General features: G+C 37.5%; 1 protein-coding gene across 1 annotated transcript in view; it reads right to left on the reverse strand.

Moving 5' to 3' along the window:
* The window catches only part of LOC115410096 (vinculin), a 49,993-nt gene extending 38,687 nt beyond the window's left edge, over positions 1–11,306 (reverse strand). The window contains exon 1 of the mRNA XM_030121541.1: positions 11,139–11,306. Coding sequence (XP_029977401.1) covers positions 11,139–11,306 — 168 coding nt within the window. The remainder of the gene's footprint in view (positions 1–11,138) is intronic.
* Positions 11,307–17,118: the final 5,812 nt, after the last annotated feature.

Consider the following 17,118-nt stretch of genomic DNA (forward strand, 5'->3'; position numbering starts at 1 on the left):
CAGATTCACAATATGAGCTAATGTGATAAACACTAGGCCTGTAACGGTACACGTACCGAACCGAACTGTTTCGGTACACACCTGTTCGGTTCGGTACACAGCTGTACCGAAACGGCACAGTGTTGAGAAAAAGAAAAAGGAACAAAAGACATTGTTTGATGCGGAACTTTAAATACGCGCAAGTTTCACACGGACATATTTAAGGACGCATACATTGACCCGAAATATGAAATAGCAGCTGATATAAGGTTAAAAAAAAAAAAAAAAAATATGATGAGAACCTGGAAGGAAGAGACTGCAGACCCTCCACCATCAGTACAGTCCAGTTTGGATCACTTCAGGTCCCGGTGAAAGACAACAACGAGGAAAGAGACGGAGATAAGATGAACGCTGTGTGGCCCCTGGGAACTACGGTAGTTCTAAAACACACTAGTCTGTCTGTCTCTCATGCACGCTGTATACCAGAGGAATAGAACTCGGAGTTGGACGTTGAAAGTATATAGAAATAAAGTTTCACTTTCGTTTCACACCAGCGTTAGTTACGTTAGTTATGGACCGGACCGGACCGTGCCCCCCCCTCCCCCACGTGCACCCCGGCTCCGACCGAAAAAAACCAAACAAACAAACAAACAAACCATCCCCCAGACAAATCGCACCTTGATTGTGCGCACACACGCGCACACACGAGTACACAAAGTGTCCTAAACAGTTTGTTCTCTGTCCTAAAATAAATAATTTGGTTCAGTTTGTTGTCAGTGTTGCTCTTCAGTTTGTTAAAACAGAATACCAGTTTACCCTCCTGTTAATGTTGCACTACATGCAGAATTTTTTTGTTGATATTTTTATGCAGAATGTGAACTGACAGAACTGTGATTAGATTTTTGTTGTTTGTTCAAAAGTACCTGTCAGGGAAAAGTGTAATACTAATGTTTAAAATACATTTAGTAATATTAATAATTTATTTTATTCTCTATTTGATTTATAGCAGCAGAATTATATTATTCCTGTTTTTCTATATTCTATTGTGTCCAAAAATTGGGGGAAAAATGTTCAAAAATTCAAATGTATTAAAGACATTTTGAGGGGTTTTCTTTCTTCCCGTACCGAACCGAAAAAAACCGAACCGTGGCTTTGACAACCGAAAACGTACCGAACCGAAAATTTTGTGTACCGTTACAGGCCTAATAAACACACTGTAAAAGATTCAGTGAAACAAGATGAATAAGAGAAAATTTGACTTGGACATACCATGTATTAATACAATTTGGCCATAACTCAATTGGTGGCAGCGGTAGAGTTAGGTTTTCTGTTTATCATAAGTGATATTATCATCAATATCATCATACATTCAGTATTATATATATTGCATGCACACTCTTACTGAAAATGACAAATTGTCCTCCATGGATGCAAGTCTAATTGACAGTATGGAGAGAAATGACCCTTTTCCTCCTCTAAAAATCAGATGTGTTTATATGTACAACAGTATGGGGTATAACACATTCCGGTTAAGTTTACATAGCTGCTTACTAAGATCTTGCATTTCTTTTTGCACAATATTTTGGCCATAAATGGTCTGTCAGAGCTTAAAATGCTTCAAGATGAACTGTAACAGCATGCTCCGCAGTTGTTTTACAGTCACCAATAACAGAAAAATTGCAACGTGAGGTGTGGGATGAACTTTAAGACTACAAAGTAGCCTGTAGCTGAACAAATTTAAGTGAAAACCTCTTTTTGTTACTTGTATTTCTGGGAAAACCAACAGCCCTCATAGTGTTGTGCATTGTGTTCTTGGTCACGCTCTGTATCTTACTGTTAAAGGAAAGGGGTTTCCCTTTACTGGCTCACACTTTGTTCCTGTGCTGGGCCCACAGCTGCTCCTGCAGCCTGCAGTCTTCCTGACTTGGCTTCCTGGATTTTCTCATCAACTCAACACCCCCACCCCCCACTTCCTTCTATCCTGCCATTTTCATCTGCCTGCTGAAAAAAGACCACAGGTGCAGTATGAATCCATAAAACAACACTGAGGACAGGATAATCTCAACTGACTGGAGACTACACAAATATTTTACAGTGTGAACTCCTTGTATGATCGCCAAGTAGGCCTGTCACAGCTATTACATAATCGCCTGATTGTGTTGATTTGACCGTAATCATTTTTCCACTGCATAAAAGCTAGAACAGCTGGATCAAAGTAACAGAAACATCATATTTCCACAACTATTTCAACATACTTTTCAACAGTGTGTGGTAATTATGTCATCTCACTGCACCACCTTCATCTTTGACTTTAATGGCAGCTGGGAGGAGGATTAGAGCGAAAACACTATTTATCTAAAAGTGCTTGACTCTACTATTCAGCTGACAACATTTTAATGAGCATATGTTAACATAAGTGTCATGGATTTAGAAGCAAACTAGCAACTTTTGGTTTACATTGACATATGAGATTGCTGATAATGGTGGCATTTGAGTAATAGGAGCTGCATAAGTCTGTATAAGGAGGAAATGTGCAATATGGAATAACATCATTCAATAGTGTAATGATGATGCTATGACTTGCGATAAATGAACTAATCTGAGTGCTGATGATGGCTATAGCTTCTGCTAACTGGCCAAATGATGTGAAGATATTGAGGGCTCCATCTGACAGGTTAACAGGTTATATGTTTGCATGTCCGTAAATACCTGGTACATGCACAGTATATAAATTAGTCAGGGTTAGATATTCATCATGATTCAGGGAGGATTTTTCGATGGGTTAATTGCAAGTTTTCTAGATTCTTTATTTTCAATTCCTGGTAACAAAGTCTAAATGGAGAACCGAGATGTCAATACCAATGCTCAATACTAATACATGGTTTTTCTTCATAAGTATATATTTAAACTGTGGTATTAATTCACAATTATTTATATGACAAGTAGCCCTTATCTAAACTCATGATAAGCCTCAGTGCCATGATGCCCAAATCAAACAATGGGCAGATTGAAATAATTTCCTTCAACAAATAGCAGGAAACTAGTGCAACAGGTTATAGGAAGCATTTTCTTTTGTTGGCCTTAAAAGCACTTCAGCTAATGAGCTATTTGTTTCCCATCTCTGAAGGACTAAAGAGGTAGGCTAGTTGATACAAATAGTTGTTGCAAAACCTTATCCAGCAGTGACGTGATCCACCTCTAAATGCTTCTTCTCACATTTATAGCTACAAAAATATGCTGAGTAACACTAAAATGGGTGAATTGATGAGTAAAAGTTGATGGTCATCCTATAGCTGAAACAACAGTGTCACTTCCTGTATGTAAATCTGTGGTTATTGCACCAAACTCAATACAATTTTGTAACATTAACGACTGTGCACAGGACTGCTGATATTTAACCAGCGACAGTTTCTAACTGATCTACATTTAGCATCCCTACAAGCAATGTGAGGCTTGTGATCTGGGCAAAGAGAAAGATTAACATTACGACTTATCCGCTCCGAGACCCTACACTGGAATTCTTTCTCTTTATCCCATGCCTATAAAAAGAAGCCATAAAAATAATGAAGCACAGCAGGTCTGAAATAAAAAGCGCCTGTTTAGTCTAATAAAAAAAATGACTACTGACACAGACGTGTTGTTCTTAAATTTGCTTATAGAAATGTATTTACTCTAAAAACCTAATGCAGAATAACATATCTAACACATAGAGCCACTCCTTAGTCTCATCCTTGTCTACTGTGCAATGACAGCAAATAAATTAAAGATTACTGCCATCTAAATGTTTTACAAGTAAGGCTTTTAGTAGCGCCATACCTCAAGAGGCATGACAATAAACTCAAATAATCCCTGAACGCAAAAACCTACTCGTGATTTTGGTTATTTTATCAAGTCATTATTACCATCAGTTTTACAATTTCAACATTTATTGCACAAGTTGTGTGTGCAATAAGCAAGGCCATGCTGGTTGCACAAGATATTCTTACACATACGTTATGGGAAAACTTCAAACTCACTATGCCCGACACAGTCCCAAACCACTATGCAGCCACAAGTTCAACGAGTACAGCTGCAGGGCAATCACTCAGCATGAGCGGCTGCCTTAGTGGGAGCTACTTCCTCAGGTACCAGTGAAGCAATAAAAAACATACCAAAGAAGTTCAGTTTGAGTAAGAAATACACAAAGTGGGAGGTGAATCAGTTGGTGGAACGCTACACAGTCATAGAACACCTCCAGCTTTTTTTTTTTTTTTTAGTTTTATTTACGTTTCAGCAGTTCAAGCCCAACAACTGACCTGAAACCAACTAGGTGATATGCAAAAGCTTTTAGCCAGTGTCACCCCCAAGTCAATCATGATGTTGCACAGATGTTTAAGATGTTCCAAACCTGCATGAATTTCTCAGTAAAGTCTTGTGATTTGACTGTTTTTGGAAAGGTACAAAGACTGTCAGATATTGGGAAAGTAGGAAATGATAGGGTATTTATGTTCCTCTGGAATGACAGGCAAATTTGAAGCTCCACCATGTGTTTTCAGATTAATAAGGCCTGTGTTGACATAACAACAATCTCATCTCATATGCAAGTGAAGCTGTTCATTCACAATCACCTCACCCCCCCTCTGAGCCAGGATGCATTCCTGCTTTACTGGGAATTCTTCACATTCCTGACATTCATCTTTAATTGAGGTCTGGCTCATTGTCTCAATCAAGAAACCCTGAATCCAGAGATGCTGAGCGCTGCTGAAGGCTCTGCACACTGGACAGGCTTGTTTTATAAAATAGTAGGGCAGTTTACAAAGCCTGTGCTTTTATGTCCATGCATCTGGAATAATAAGATTAGGCTCCTTCCTCATTAATATTTTAAAGGTCTGCAAATTTATGGCATCAAGTGCACTGATGAAACATTTAGCCAGATCTCCAGAGACAGGTCTAAGCAACCAAAATCCTCATTTCTTTGGCATATTCTGTTGATGGAAAGTGACCAGACCCCATCACAAAATGTTATGTCACTGGCTATCATTTGTAAAGCAACTTAAGTCATATTTCCACATTCCAATATGATTTACCATTTCAGCTGCTGGCTAAAGAGAATTCAACTGAGATGGAAGCAGAAGAAAATCTGTGCAACATGTGTTTTTTCTGGAGAAAAAGGACAGTGAGGAAAATGGCTTTCTTTAACACCGTTCCACCCTTTGAATGTCTGGAAAAATGCTTTAAACAGCCTCATCTCTTTGCACTCCCAGGATGATCCTCCAGTCATTTATTCCCTGGTCAGATGTCCACTGTTCAGACTCATTTACACCTGCAGCTGTTCAAACACTAGTTCTTCAGTCAAATTGAAACTATTCTGATTACAGATTCCAAGATGAGAAATGTCATGCCCAATAGAACATAAAAGCTTTTTTTCATGCATAAAGTGATTCTACCTTGTTGCCTTGGAGCGAGCTATGTTGATATGAATACAGAACAATACTGAGTGATGGCACATGATTTTTTGGCTTTTCCTGCCTTCCCATGTGACTCTAACACCTACATAACCAAAGTCTCCAGGACTGAACCAGAAGCATTATTCTGATACTGCTCCCAATCATACCTTATTTCACTCTGCGTCGATGTGGCTAAGCCAATCACAAATATGTTTGATACAAAGACAGGCTGTCACCTACAATTGTTCAAGTCCAGATCTGGATTTTGTGAGAGCAGGAGAGCCCACCAACCTTGAACGCAACATGAACCGCTCTCTTTGTTAACAAGCTGCACTTCACCAATACGAAATCACTTGGTCACAGTTGTTAATTCAGTTAACTGTGAGTGAATTGGCCAAAAACAGCAGAAGAAGCTGAAGGCCACAGCCTTTTTCCCTTTTGAACTTTGCAATCTGTGCTTCAGGGGGGCCGGCAGGGCTAAAACAAAAAGCAATTATCTGATCCTTACCTCAGAGAAATCATAACACTGTCCATGTTGTATTGTTGCTACAGCAACTGGAAATAATTACAGACAGATGCCTCCATTCATGCCACTGTTGGAAACATCTGATCACAATTCAGATTGTTCAGAGAGCCTGAATCATTTCATCTGAGCTGACAGCCCACAGGACACGGGGCTGATGGGATCTGTGTTCAACTCAACAGTACCAATGTTTATATATATATATATATATATATATATATATATATATATATATATATATATATATATATAAATATATACACACACACACATATAAATAGGTATATACATATAAATATATATATATATATATATATATATATATATATATATATATATATATATATATACACATACATACATACATACATATATATATATATATATACACACACATACATACATATATATATATATATATATATATATATATATATATATATATATAGATATATATATATAGATATATATAGATATATATATATATATAGAGAGAGAGAGAGAGAGAGAGAGAGAGAGAGAGAGAGAGAGAGAGAGAGAGAGCTGTATTAAATGACAATTTGGCCACCTGGGGGCAAAAGAAATCCAAAACAAGCTGACAGACAAACAGCCCTGATATATTGTCACCTTATAAAGTTGTTATGAGTTGCTAAGGTAAACTGTTGCTTCTTTACACATGACAATATTCATTTGATCTCATGTTTCTGTCCAGTACTGAGCTGCTACAAAGACCATCTCATTACAGAATAATTACTTTCATGATTTATTTCTTGCATAGAGCTGCACTTATTCGATTAGTTGTCATCTGCTACATTAATCTGAAACTAACTACAATTAATAAGTAGGCTAATGTTTTAAAACAAAAGAAATAAAAAATATATAAATTTCCAGCTTCTTAAATGTATTTTCACTGTTAAAAGATTAACATTCAGAGGTTTTTTTGATCTACAATGGAATTCAATTGAGTATCTTTAGGATGTGGAACAAACAAGACATTTGAAATTGAGGTGTTGGCGTTTGCAAAAGGCTAATTTATAGTTGTCATTATTTTATGACACCAGAGTTTATAAGCTACAGCTTTGCATTACTGGTTCATAGCATCAATGTTGCTAGGCCAGTGAGTTTATTTGGGAATATTTATAGAGATTCTTTAGTGAGGAAAACTGTGATACAGATAATCAATTGTGATTCTTTCTCTAAATATTCTCATCTGATCTTAAGACCAGATCTCTTGGCTTTGGTCTAGACTAAACAACAGTTCCAAAAAAGTGTCTTCGATTTCAGAAGTAAGCAGCCAAATGATCCAAAATCTCTTTCCTTATTTACAGATAAAAAGGACAATTCACATTTGAGAAGTTGATACTAGCAGATGTTTATATGAATGCCTGAATCAGTGCTTTTTGTTATTAAAGCAAAAAAACTAAACTGTCTGTCTGGCCTTTTCGGAATTCCATGCAACTGCAGTATGGCAGCAGCAGCAACGAATAGGGGAACTACTTCATTGCTTCTTGCTGCTGCTGCGTGTAATTCTGAAAAGGCCAGTGACGGTTTGGTTTCAGTTTGGTATGTAGACAAACGGACTGCTTGTGATGGAGCCAACTTCGAAGTGGTTCACCGTGAGGAAAGTGATTCAGGTGCATAATCACAGAAAGACTAACAGATTCATGATACATAGGCTATCACTCGGGTTTCACAGATTTGATGAAAAATTGGTGACAAACGTCATACACTGCTTTAGTAATGACAGAAAATTTGACAAAAATTCTTTGTTTTGAGATCATTAGGGGAGAAAAATATGCTTACACTGTCCTGAATGGTCTGTTAACGTTTTGCTCATACGCATAGCCCTATGACAGTATGAGAAAATCACAAAAGGAATTTCTTCACTCTCTGACTTGAAAAAACAGACACTGACATCACTGCAGAGTATTTAGTCATCTTATGGAGAAAAACTTTCAAAATTCCTCAGAGTAATGCCCTTCAGAGGAAGGAAGTCTGGCTGGTGTAGACGTATACATTTTGTATAGAATGAAGCAGAGCCTTAACCGCGCTCAGACTATAAATATGACTAAATAAATAAACAGAGGCTAATGTTAAGCAATCCCTCTAAATGAGGCATTCCTCTGCTGACAGGAGACGCCAAGCAATTGTCCAAATTTATCGCCCAACAACTGCCAGGGCTTGTGAGCTTTACCAGGCCAACACAGAGAACACCACACATATTGAATGCCCTGAATACAAGGACTTTCTATCTTTTCCTTTACAAAAAAATCCAACCAGCTACTCACATCTCCTCTTGTTTCCTTCATAAGCATTGATTTGTATTTCCAGCTAACTTGCTACCATGATATTTATGATGCAGCTTTGAGGAACAACACTGTGGTCAGGATGGTTCTGATTCTATATATACGCACACTGGAAGCCACAGCTGTATGTGGTTCAAGGGGGTGCATGTAATTTACTGTTAAAAATACACATTGGAAAACAAGCCAAAACTTCCCACTAAACAGGTATGAGAATGCATCAGTATACTTAACTGTAGTCTGATGGAGCCTAAAGTATCATTAGCATTGGTGATTTTATTTTTGGCCCAGTTTATTTGACATTTACTATGTGCTCTAAACACAAACTTCAGAGCATTTGCACTATTTTCTCATTAACTGCTACACTCAGTTAATTTACATATTTGGCATTTCAGTGGTGATCTGGGGGTTTAACCAAAATGATTCACCAGATTTTGTGACACCACAACACATTGGAAAGACATAGCTTCAAAAACCAATGGTATTTTGACTCTATAGCCTATTTCTCAGAAGGATTATTTGTTATAGTAAGGGGTTAAAAAAGTTCTGAATTCTGGGTTAGTTTACAAGCAACAACCCAGATGTCAATAACTACTGAATACTGACACAGAATCATTACATCAGCATGAGGAATATACTCCATTTGTCATGTATTTAATTCACACAGACACTTCGCTAGTTATTCCATCCATGAAATGTTTCCTTTCAGACTAATTTTCTAGAGGACACCCTATCCCTGGGGTGTAACACTATTGCAAACAACTACTGACACTCCTTATCAGACCAAAGAATAGCTCCAGATGCAACTTTTTTTTTTTTATATTCCACACAGAGTAGGCTGTGTAGCTGTGGTTGAACCTTATCAGCTGCAGTTTCTGGGCCAAAGACATGGTAAAATTACCATAAATAGCCTTATTGACTCTACTTATCCATACCATTGCACTTGAAATGTGCTTAACTTCTTATATTCATGACATTTTCCCTGTCAAACAAATACTTATCATGACTGTGGATATGTAACTGCATCATAAGCATGTTAAGTTTATGGTTTTGTGCTATGAACTGTCCCACCTATGTAAGGTTTTATGAGCTGAAGCTTTCTGGGGATATATTATTTGCATTAAAAGTTCATATTTCCTCCACTTGACAACAATCAGGGAGAGTATCCTATGAAAAACGAAATAAAAAATAAACTTAAGTGGCTACAGTGGTCTAGCAGTGCCTCCATCACAGTGCAAATGATAGCTATGTGCACAAAACTACTTACAACAAGCTGCAAACCATAAAGATGTGGTAGAGTTTACTATTACATTGGTGTATCCAAAAGTTGCAAGAAAACAGATTTGGAAGGACAGATCTCTTTTCATGTAAATCATCAGTGATGTCAATTACAGGAGTGAATTGGCAGGACACCAGTTGCTGCTGCAGTGAGAATCTGCAAATATGTGCAACAAATAGTAAATTTAAACAGATTTGTAAGAATGACATCATAGATAATTGCAAAATGGATGATCAAGGAGAAGCAGCTACTGTCATGGAGGGAGGGGTGAGCTGCTTATACACATCAGTGTATTTGTATTTTGTTCAAATTGCATTTACTTTTAAGTAATTTCAGTTTGTTCGTGTTATTCACATTTTTTTAAAGGCTAGTTTGCAGATGTAAACATTTTTACCATGTAATTTAATTTTTTTACTCTAAAACAGAGAAAAGTTTGGAGCTGACATTAGTTAGAGGTTATAATGTCACAGGTCAGGCCCGTTTGAGCTCAAACTGGGCTGTATGTGAACTAAAATCTGCAATGAACTGTCCCACCAATGCAAAGTTTATCAGCTTAACCCTTTCATGCATAGTGGTCACTCCAGTGGACAGTTATTCTACAGCTGTTCTCTTGTATATTCATGCGTTTTGTTGTTTTAGTTCCATATCAGCCAACACAGTGGACACTTATGCACCATCCCATACACTGACATTCATACCATTAGTGCAACTTTATGTTCTTGATAAACCTGATCTGCAGTAACATGTTTGAGTGTAAATCTATTGCTAATTGCTATTAGACTGTAATTATCAGTTTTCTTTAATAAAAAGTTGTTGTTTTTTTCATATTATCTCCATGAAGTAAGTAATAACTAATAATAGCATATATTAAAATGGGAGAAAACATCAGATTAGCTGCATTAAAAAGGCTTTTGTTTCATAGTTTTCACACAGTATATCACTTTCTGATATTGCGTTTTAAATGTTTCTTTTTCTTCAAAAATTAAGCACATGGTGTCCAAATGAGTGAACATTTTTGTAAGTCCACGGAAAAATAGGTTAATTAAATAATAATAATAATAATAATAATAATAATAATAATAATAATAATAATAATAATCAATGTCATTGTTTTTTTTCATGCCTAAAGAGGATTGAAAACACTCAGGAAAAAAATCTTGACTAAGGTTGTCATAATTCATGCATGAAAGGGTTAAGCTTCCTGAAAATCTGCACTAAAAGAGCCTGATTTCTCTCATTCTCACCACCAGTGACACCTGCAGCTGTTATAGTAAGTATAATGTGATAGAAGTCGAGAGTTTCGGGCTCCGGGGGGGGGGGGGGTACCTGGGTCGTACCCGGCAACAGTGCCTACGTCAGGACATGGCAGTCAGCTACAGAGGAGGCAGGGCATGTGTTCAAGGGGAAAAGGGCGTCGCTGCTGCCCTTTGCCCCGAAACAAACTTCTTCTAAAACTTTAAATCCAGGCTACTACCGATGCTAGCGCTAACTATGGAGGAAACGGCGGTTAGTTTAGGGTTTTATTGTCTGACTGAGAAAGCGGGCGGTGAGGGAGGGACACGGAGCGACAGGTAAAACACCCCGGACTTTGGTACATACATATTTTAAGAAGGAAGAAAGTGACTTACCCGGACAAGGTTGCTAACAGCCGCCTGTACCGCAGCCACCGGCGCCGACAGATCCGGGATAGCTTTTCCGTCAACTTCACCTTCTTCGTGCATTATCACCAGATGGGATATCTGCTGAGCCACCGGCTCCAGGATACTTTCTATCGTCTTCGTGTGAAAAACCGGCATGGTGACAACTTCAGACCGCTGTCCAAGAGAAAAACAAGGGAATCTTCTTCCACCTAAGTCAGTGTTGTCCAAAAAGCCCCGCTACAAACGCGTCAGAGTCCCGCTGGTTGTGTGCTTCCTCCCGGGACAGTTTCCCCTCCGGTGAGACGACTACAACTACTAACATCAACGTGAAAAACTCCCAGCCTCAACTCCCCGCCCTCCGACCAATCAGCGGCCGGCAACGCGCGTTCCCTCGCATCTAATTGGTTTATTCCGCTGCCGCTCCCTTTCCGCACCTCCCGCTTCCACACAAGCGAGTTTGCTAGAGATCCAAGTGCTCCCCAAATTACGTAATAGATCCTCATGCCCTAAAAAGGGAAATATGTGTCTACTGTAGTGAGGAGTAGATTCCAGCAGCTGGAGAGAAACTGGTCAGACATGATCTGTTTTGGTAGAAATTTAAACTGTGACTAACAGATTAGATAGTGGATCTCTATATAAAACAAACAAGAGAAAAGAGCAAGACATTCCCAAGAAACTGATTAATTAACTATAAAAGAAGACAGTGAACTACAACGGTAGATTAAGTACTCAAATAATACAGTGTAAAAACATTCCACCCCCCTTTCTTCTCCACTATATTTATTACAAGTGATCTCAGCATCTTTGAAGCAACTTCAGCCATTCATATTATTATTATATAAAAAAAAATTATTAGGATAAGAAACAGCCCAGCCATCCTGGACCCTCTGTCTTCTCCCCTCTGTCATCAGGCCAAGGCTTCTGCTGTGTGAGAACAAAAACTGAGAGGCTGAAGAAAGTGTTTTCCTTCTAAGCTGTCTGCTTAACACTGAGCTTTAGCAGGACTACAAGGAAAAACACTGTATATTCACCTGATCCACATCTGCAGGACTAGAAGTTGTTTGTACATAGAAAAGTTACTTTTTTATATAAGTATTTTTATTTATTTACACTTTTTTAATCTTTGTGGTGACACGGTGGTGCAGTGGATAGCACTCGTGCCTCACAGCAAGAAGGTCCTGGATTCGATTCCAACACCAGTCGACAGGGGGTGGGACCTTTCTGTGTGGAGTTTGCATGTTCTCCCCATGTCTGCGTGGGTTCTCCCCGGGTACTTCGGCTTCCTCCCACCATCCAGAGACATGCACTGATAAGTTAATTGGTTAATCTAAATTGCCCATAGGTGTGAATGTGAGAGTGATTGTTTGTCTCTATATGTCAGCCCTGCGATGAACTGGTGAAATGTTCAGGATGTACCCCGCCTTCGCCCCTATGTAGCTGGGATAGGCTCCAAGCGACCCCCGTGACCCTAGTGAGGATAAAGCGGGTTCAGAAAATGAATGAATGAATAATCTTTGTGTGCTGTATGTCTTTTTTCCTGGTTACTATTGCCTGCAGGTACAAAAATACATTTCACTGTGCACTGTGCTACATATAACTGTGCATGTGACACATCTCGTCTTATCATGTTTTATACATTTTCAACTTTTTTTAGATGCATCTATTACATTTAAGAGGTGATGTCTCAAGAACTGAATGATTTGGTGAGCAAAGGTCAAAGGTTAATGCTGCTGTGACCTCACAACTGTCCGTGCTATTGCACACGAGACCATAGCAAAACCTTTAGGAAATTTAACACAAGTTGGAGTCAACAATAAGCTGATTAAATTTTAGTGGAGAACAATATTGAAAAGATGCTAAAAGAAATTAAATGAATTATATGCGGCTACTAATTGAGAACTGAATAAATACAGCAGATAGTTGTTTATTCATTCAACACATGAATTCTTTATTATCTTGTACTTAATAATACTAATCACTATTGTTTATGATTATTTGTCCTTTTTTTTATCTCAGGTGGATGATACTGAATAATCCATGCTTGACTTGGTGGACTGTCTGTAACATTTGGGACTGACCACAACTTCAGATTAATATTTTACTATGAAATAGTCAAATATCTACACAGATATTGCACAGACCCAAACCACAGTAGTTTGACAGGGCAGAAAAAAGAACTATAAGCTACAATTTAATATGATTAACTCGATTTAGTCCTACCTTTCTAGGTTTCTTTAGTTCTAGATTTCCTCTCTATGTATTTTTTGCATAGCGTTAAGATAATATTAGTTCACAGGGCTGACTTTTCCCCCGTCCTGGCGGCAGCAGCAGGGACCTGTCAGGGCGTTTTATCAGTTCTACAGTAGGAGAAGGTGCAGACCACCCATCTGGAGAACCCCCGCTCACATTCCTACATGGACACACGGGACGGTCCTGTCAGTAACTCGAGAGCAGAGGAAGCTACAGGCCATCTTTGATGTCTATATTCAGGAAGGACTTCTGTGTGTTGTCCTCGACACTCCTCTTATTTGTCTTTTGGAGTGAACTACACTCAACTCTTCTCCCCCTGGATTCACATTTGAACCAGTTATAACACAGAGACAGTGGAGGTCCTTTTTGTTATGTTTCCAACTAAACAGTAACTGTGTGTATGTTTAATACTACAGACTGTACCTGCGTATGTGTAATACCCACTGTACCTGCGTATGTGTAATACTACAGACTGTACCTGCATATGTGTAATACTACAGACTTTACCTGCATATGTGTAATACTATAGACTACTACAGACTGTACCTGTAAATGTGTAGTGCTACAGACTTTACCTGCGTATGTGTAATACTACAGACTGTACTTGTGTATGTGTAATACTATAGACTTCTACAGACTGTACCTGTATATGTGCAACACTACAGACTGTACCTGTATATGTGTAGTACTACAGACTGTATCTGTGTGTATCTGTAATACTACTGAATGTACCTGTATGTGTGATTATACTTGTGTGTGTGTGTGATATTACTGTCTACCATCTACTGGACTGCATTCACTAATGACGATGACTACTTTACATTGTACCTTTATGGGGATTTTTGCTCACTGCATTTTAGCACAAACATATTAACTTTTTATTCCTTGTTATTTTATTTGAAGAAAATTGCAGAACATTTTCATTTTGCAACTTTGCATAGTCTTTGAGTGACTTCAGCTGAAATAGATGGGAAAAGAAAACATTGGAAGGATGTTCCTTTGTGCATCCATTGGTAAATATCACACAAAAGTAGTCTATAACATTTCAGTGACTTAAAAATTTAACAAACTAACAACCTAAAATACAGTCATAGAAAGACTTATTAGACCACCCTTGTTTTCTTCAATTTCTTGTTCATTTTAATGCCTGGTACAACTTAAGGTATATTTGTTTGGAGAAATATAATAATAACAACAAAAATAGCTCATAAGAGTTTAATTCAAGAGCTAATATCTATCCATTTTCCATGTTTTTCTTGATAATAACCAAAATCACTTCAGTTCTTACATCAATATCTATGGCATTGTACTGCCAAAAACAGTGCTTTTAGTCATTCCATGTTTTCTTTTCTGTCTGTTTTAGTCACATGATACACACAGGAGTTAGTATTTGATTGCATAACCATTGTTTTTGATGACTTTTGATGGTCTAATAATTTTTTCTGTGACTGTATGTAACAGCTCTATGAAAATGACATAAAAGACCAAACAGACCACTGAAACCACTGAAAGCTGATTTGCTCATTTAAATCAAAGTCATTAATTTTTGGTATATTTTTAATTTGACTGAAAGTTAATCTCCACATTATATTAACATAATGTGCAGATCTACTTGAGAAAACAATGTGTGGACTTTCACTACCTCTGAGCTCTGATGTAGGTTGATAAGATAAAATTGCCCCAGAAGGCTCTGAAACATTCCATATGTATTGTATATGTATAAAGAATTGCAAACACAAACAAAATGCATTCTGTATCTCATATTTAAAACATGAAGTCCATTGAAGGTATCTTTAGTGCTTCAACATAGTTATCTCTCCTCAGAATTTGTCTTAATAACCTTTTATACAAAAAGGAAGCGTATCGGCCCCTTGAGCGTTTACACGAAGGTTCAAACAGAGTAACTTCCTTGATTCTTTCATTTTGGTCTCTTCCTTTTTAGGCAATGGGCCGCTGCCTTCAGCCCCTCTTGGGATTCTGTGGGAATTCCTTAGCTGGTTTGCTTGGCAGTTGGTTTTCAATCTACCAGTATTGTTGTTGTTTCGGGGTGTGAGGACAGGAGGAAAAAGGAATTGAAAAAATGTGCCCACGCTGCCTTGAGCCTACTTTGACAAACCTCTGACCTCGGTTTGTAAACAGATGTGTGTGGTTCAGTGACATATAATGAGTGATAGAGGGGTTTCAATGCATTTTTTCTCAGATGGTGCAGGTGAAAAATCTCAGCCTTTTGAATTATTTATTCATTTATTTATTTAACCTTTATTTAACCACGTAAGTTAGTTGAGAACTGATTCACATTTCCAATAACGACCTGACCAAGAAGAAGTCTACAGACAGTAACATTTACATTGGCTCTGCTCTTACATTCTCTATTGACAGTACTTCCTGTTCTTTTTTTCATCTATTTGTTGAGTTAATTATAATGTCATTGCTTCTTAAATTATATAAATGTTTAGAAAAAAACAAAAATGCATCAATTTTAAGATTAAACTAAGAAAAATAGCCCAAAAAAGACATTTCTACAAGTGAAATGTAACTTAAAGTACAGTTGTGCATATTTTGCCTGAGTGCTTTCATCTTTTTTATTATTTTATACTTCATCAAAATATTAAATCAAAATAGTTCGCCTTGCAAAATGTTTCTGAGTTTAAAGTTGAAATAAAAACAAAATAACAATTTCTTAATCAATGATAAAGAATATCTAGAAAAAAAACAAAAACAAAAAAACTTTGTAGTGGGCTCTCTCTAGTGGTGTAAAGGCGTAAATACAGGAAATGGACTAACGCCTGTATTTTGCAGATTGAAAAAGCATAATTTTCATCATAGGGTCATATTTATCTTCCACAAAGCAGTTTTTATGCATTTCTTTACTATAATGTTCTCTCCCTGTTTAGTTTCATGCTGTGTGGACATTACCTCATTCATTACAACTATTTACGAGGTGATTTTTACAGATTTAATGACGCCTTCGCTGATTTTCAGAAGTGTGGGAATTTATTGATTCACAGATTATGTGGATCTTGGTGAATAATCTATTTGCAAAGCTCTGTAGAAGGATTTAGGCTTGTTTTTGTGATATTTATCTACTGATGTGGCTCAAACAGTTACTTGTATAGAAATGACGCAGCTATTTCTGCTGTTCTAATCTGATTTTTGAAGCACTTTTAATAAACAGGGAGTTCACACTTACCTAAGTGCATGTATTAATTGATGAACATGGAGTAACACAGGGATGTGATACACTGAGATGCCTTTGAGTTAATTCACAATAAAACTGAAGCCAAAAAAGAGGGATTTAACCTGCAGTTGACATGTTGGACATTGTGCAGCAATCTTTTAACCTATAAAGACTCAAACATCCACCATTGACCAGAGGCATCTACTAACCTAAACTGTTGATCCACTAATCCTATCAATCCATGTCAGTAATTGGTGTAAAATACAGTTTGTCATCTTTTCATGGTCATCAGATATGACCCATCTGGACGTTCAGAGGCTCCGTAGTTACTGTGGAAACACCATCATCTTCTACAACATTGATTCACCAGTAAAACCCATGGAGTTGGATCAATGACAGTGGATGGAGACACTGGGTTTATGTTCAGTTAATGAAAGATTAGCTGAAAAAATCACCTTTTCTCAATTTTTTTCTGTTTTGATATAATAACCTTTGAATTTACTCTGAGCTTTCATGAACATCTACATGATCAGTCAAATA

Source organism: Sphaeramia orbicularis, chromosome 19 (assembly GCF_902148855.1).
Source record: "Sphaeramia orbicularis chromosome 19, fSphaOr1.1, whole genome shotgun sequence".
In the NCBI taxonomy this organism is placed as follows: domain Eukaryota; kingdom Metazoa; phylum Chordata; class Actinopteri; order Kurtiformes; family Apogonidae; genus Sphaeramia; species Sphaeramia orbicularis.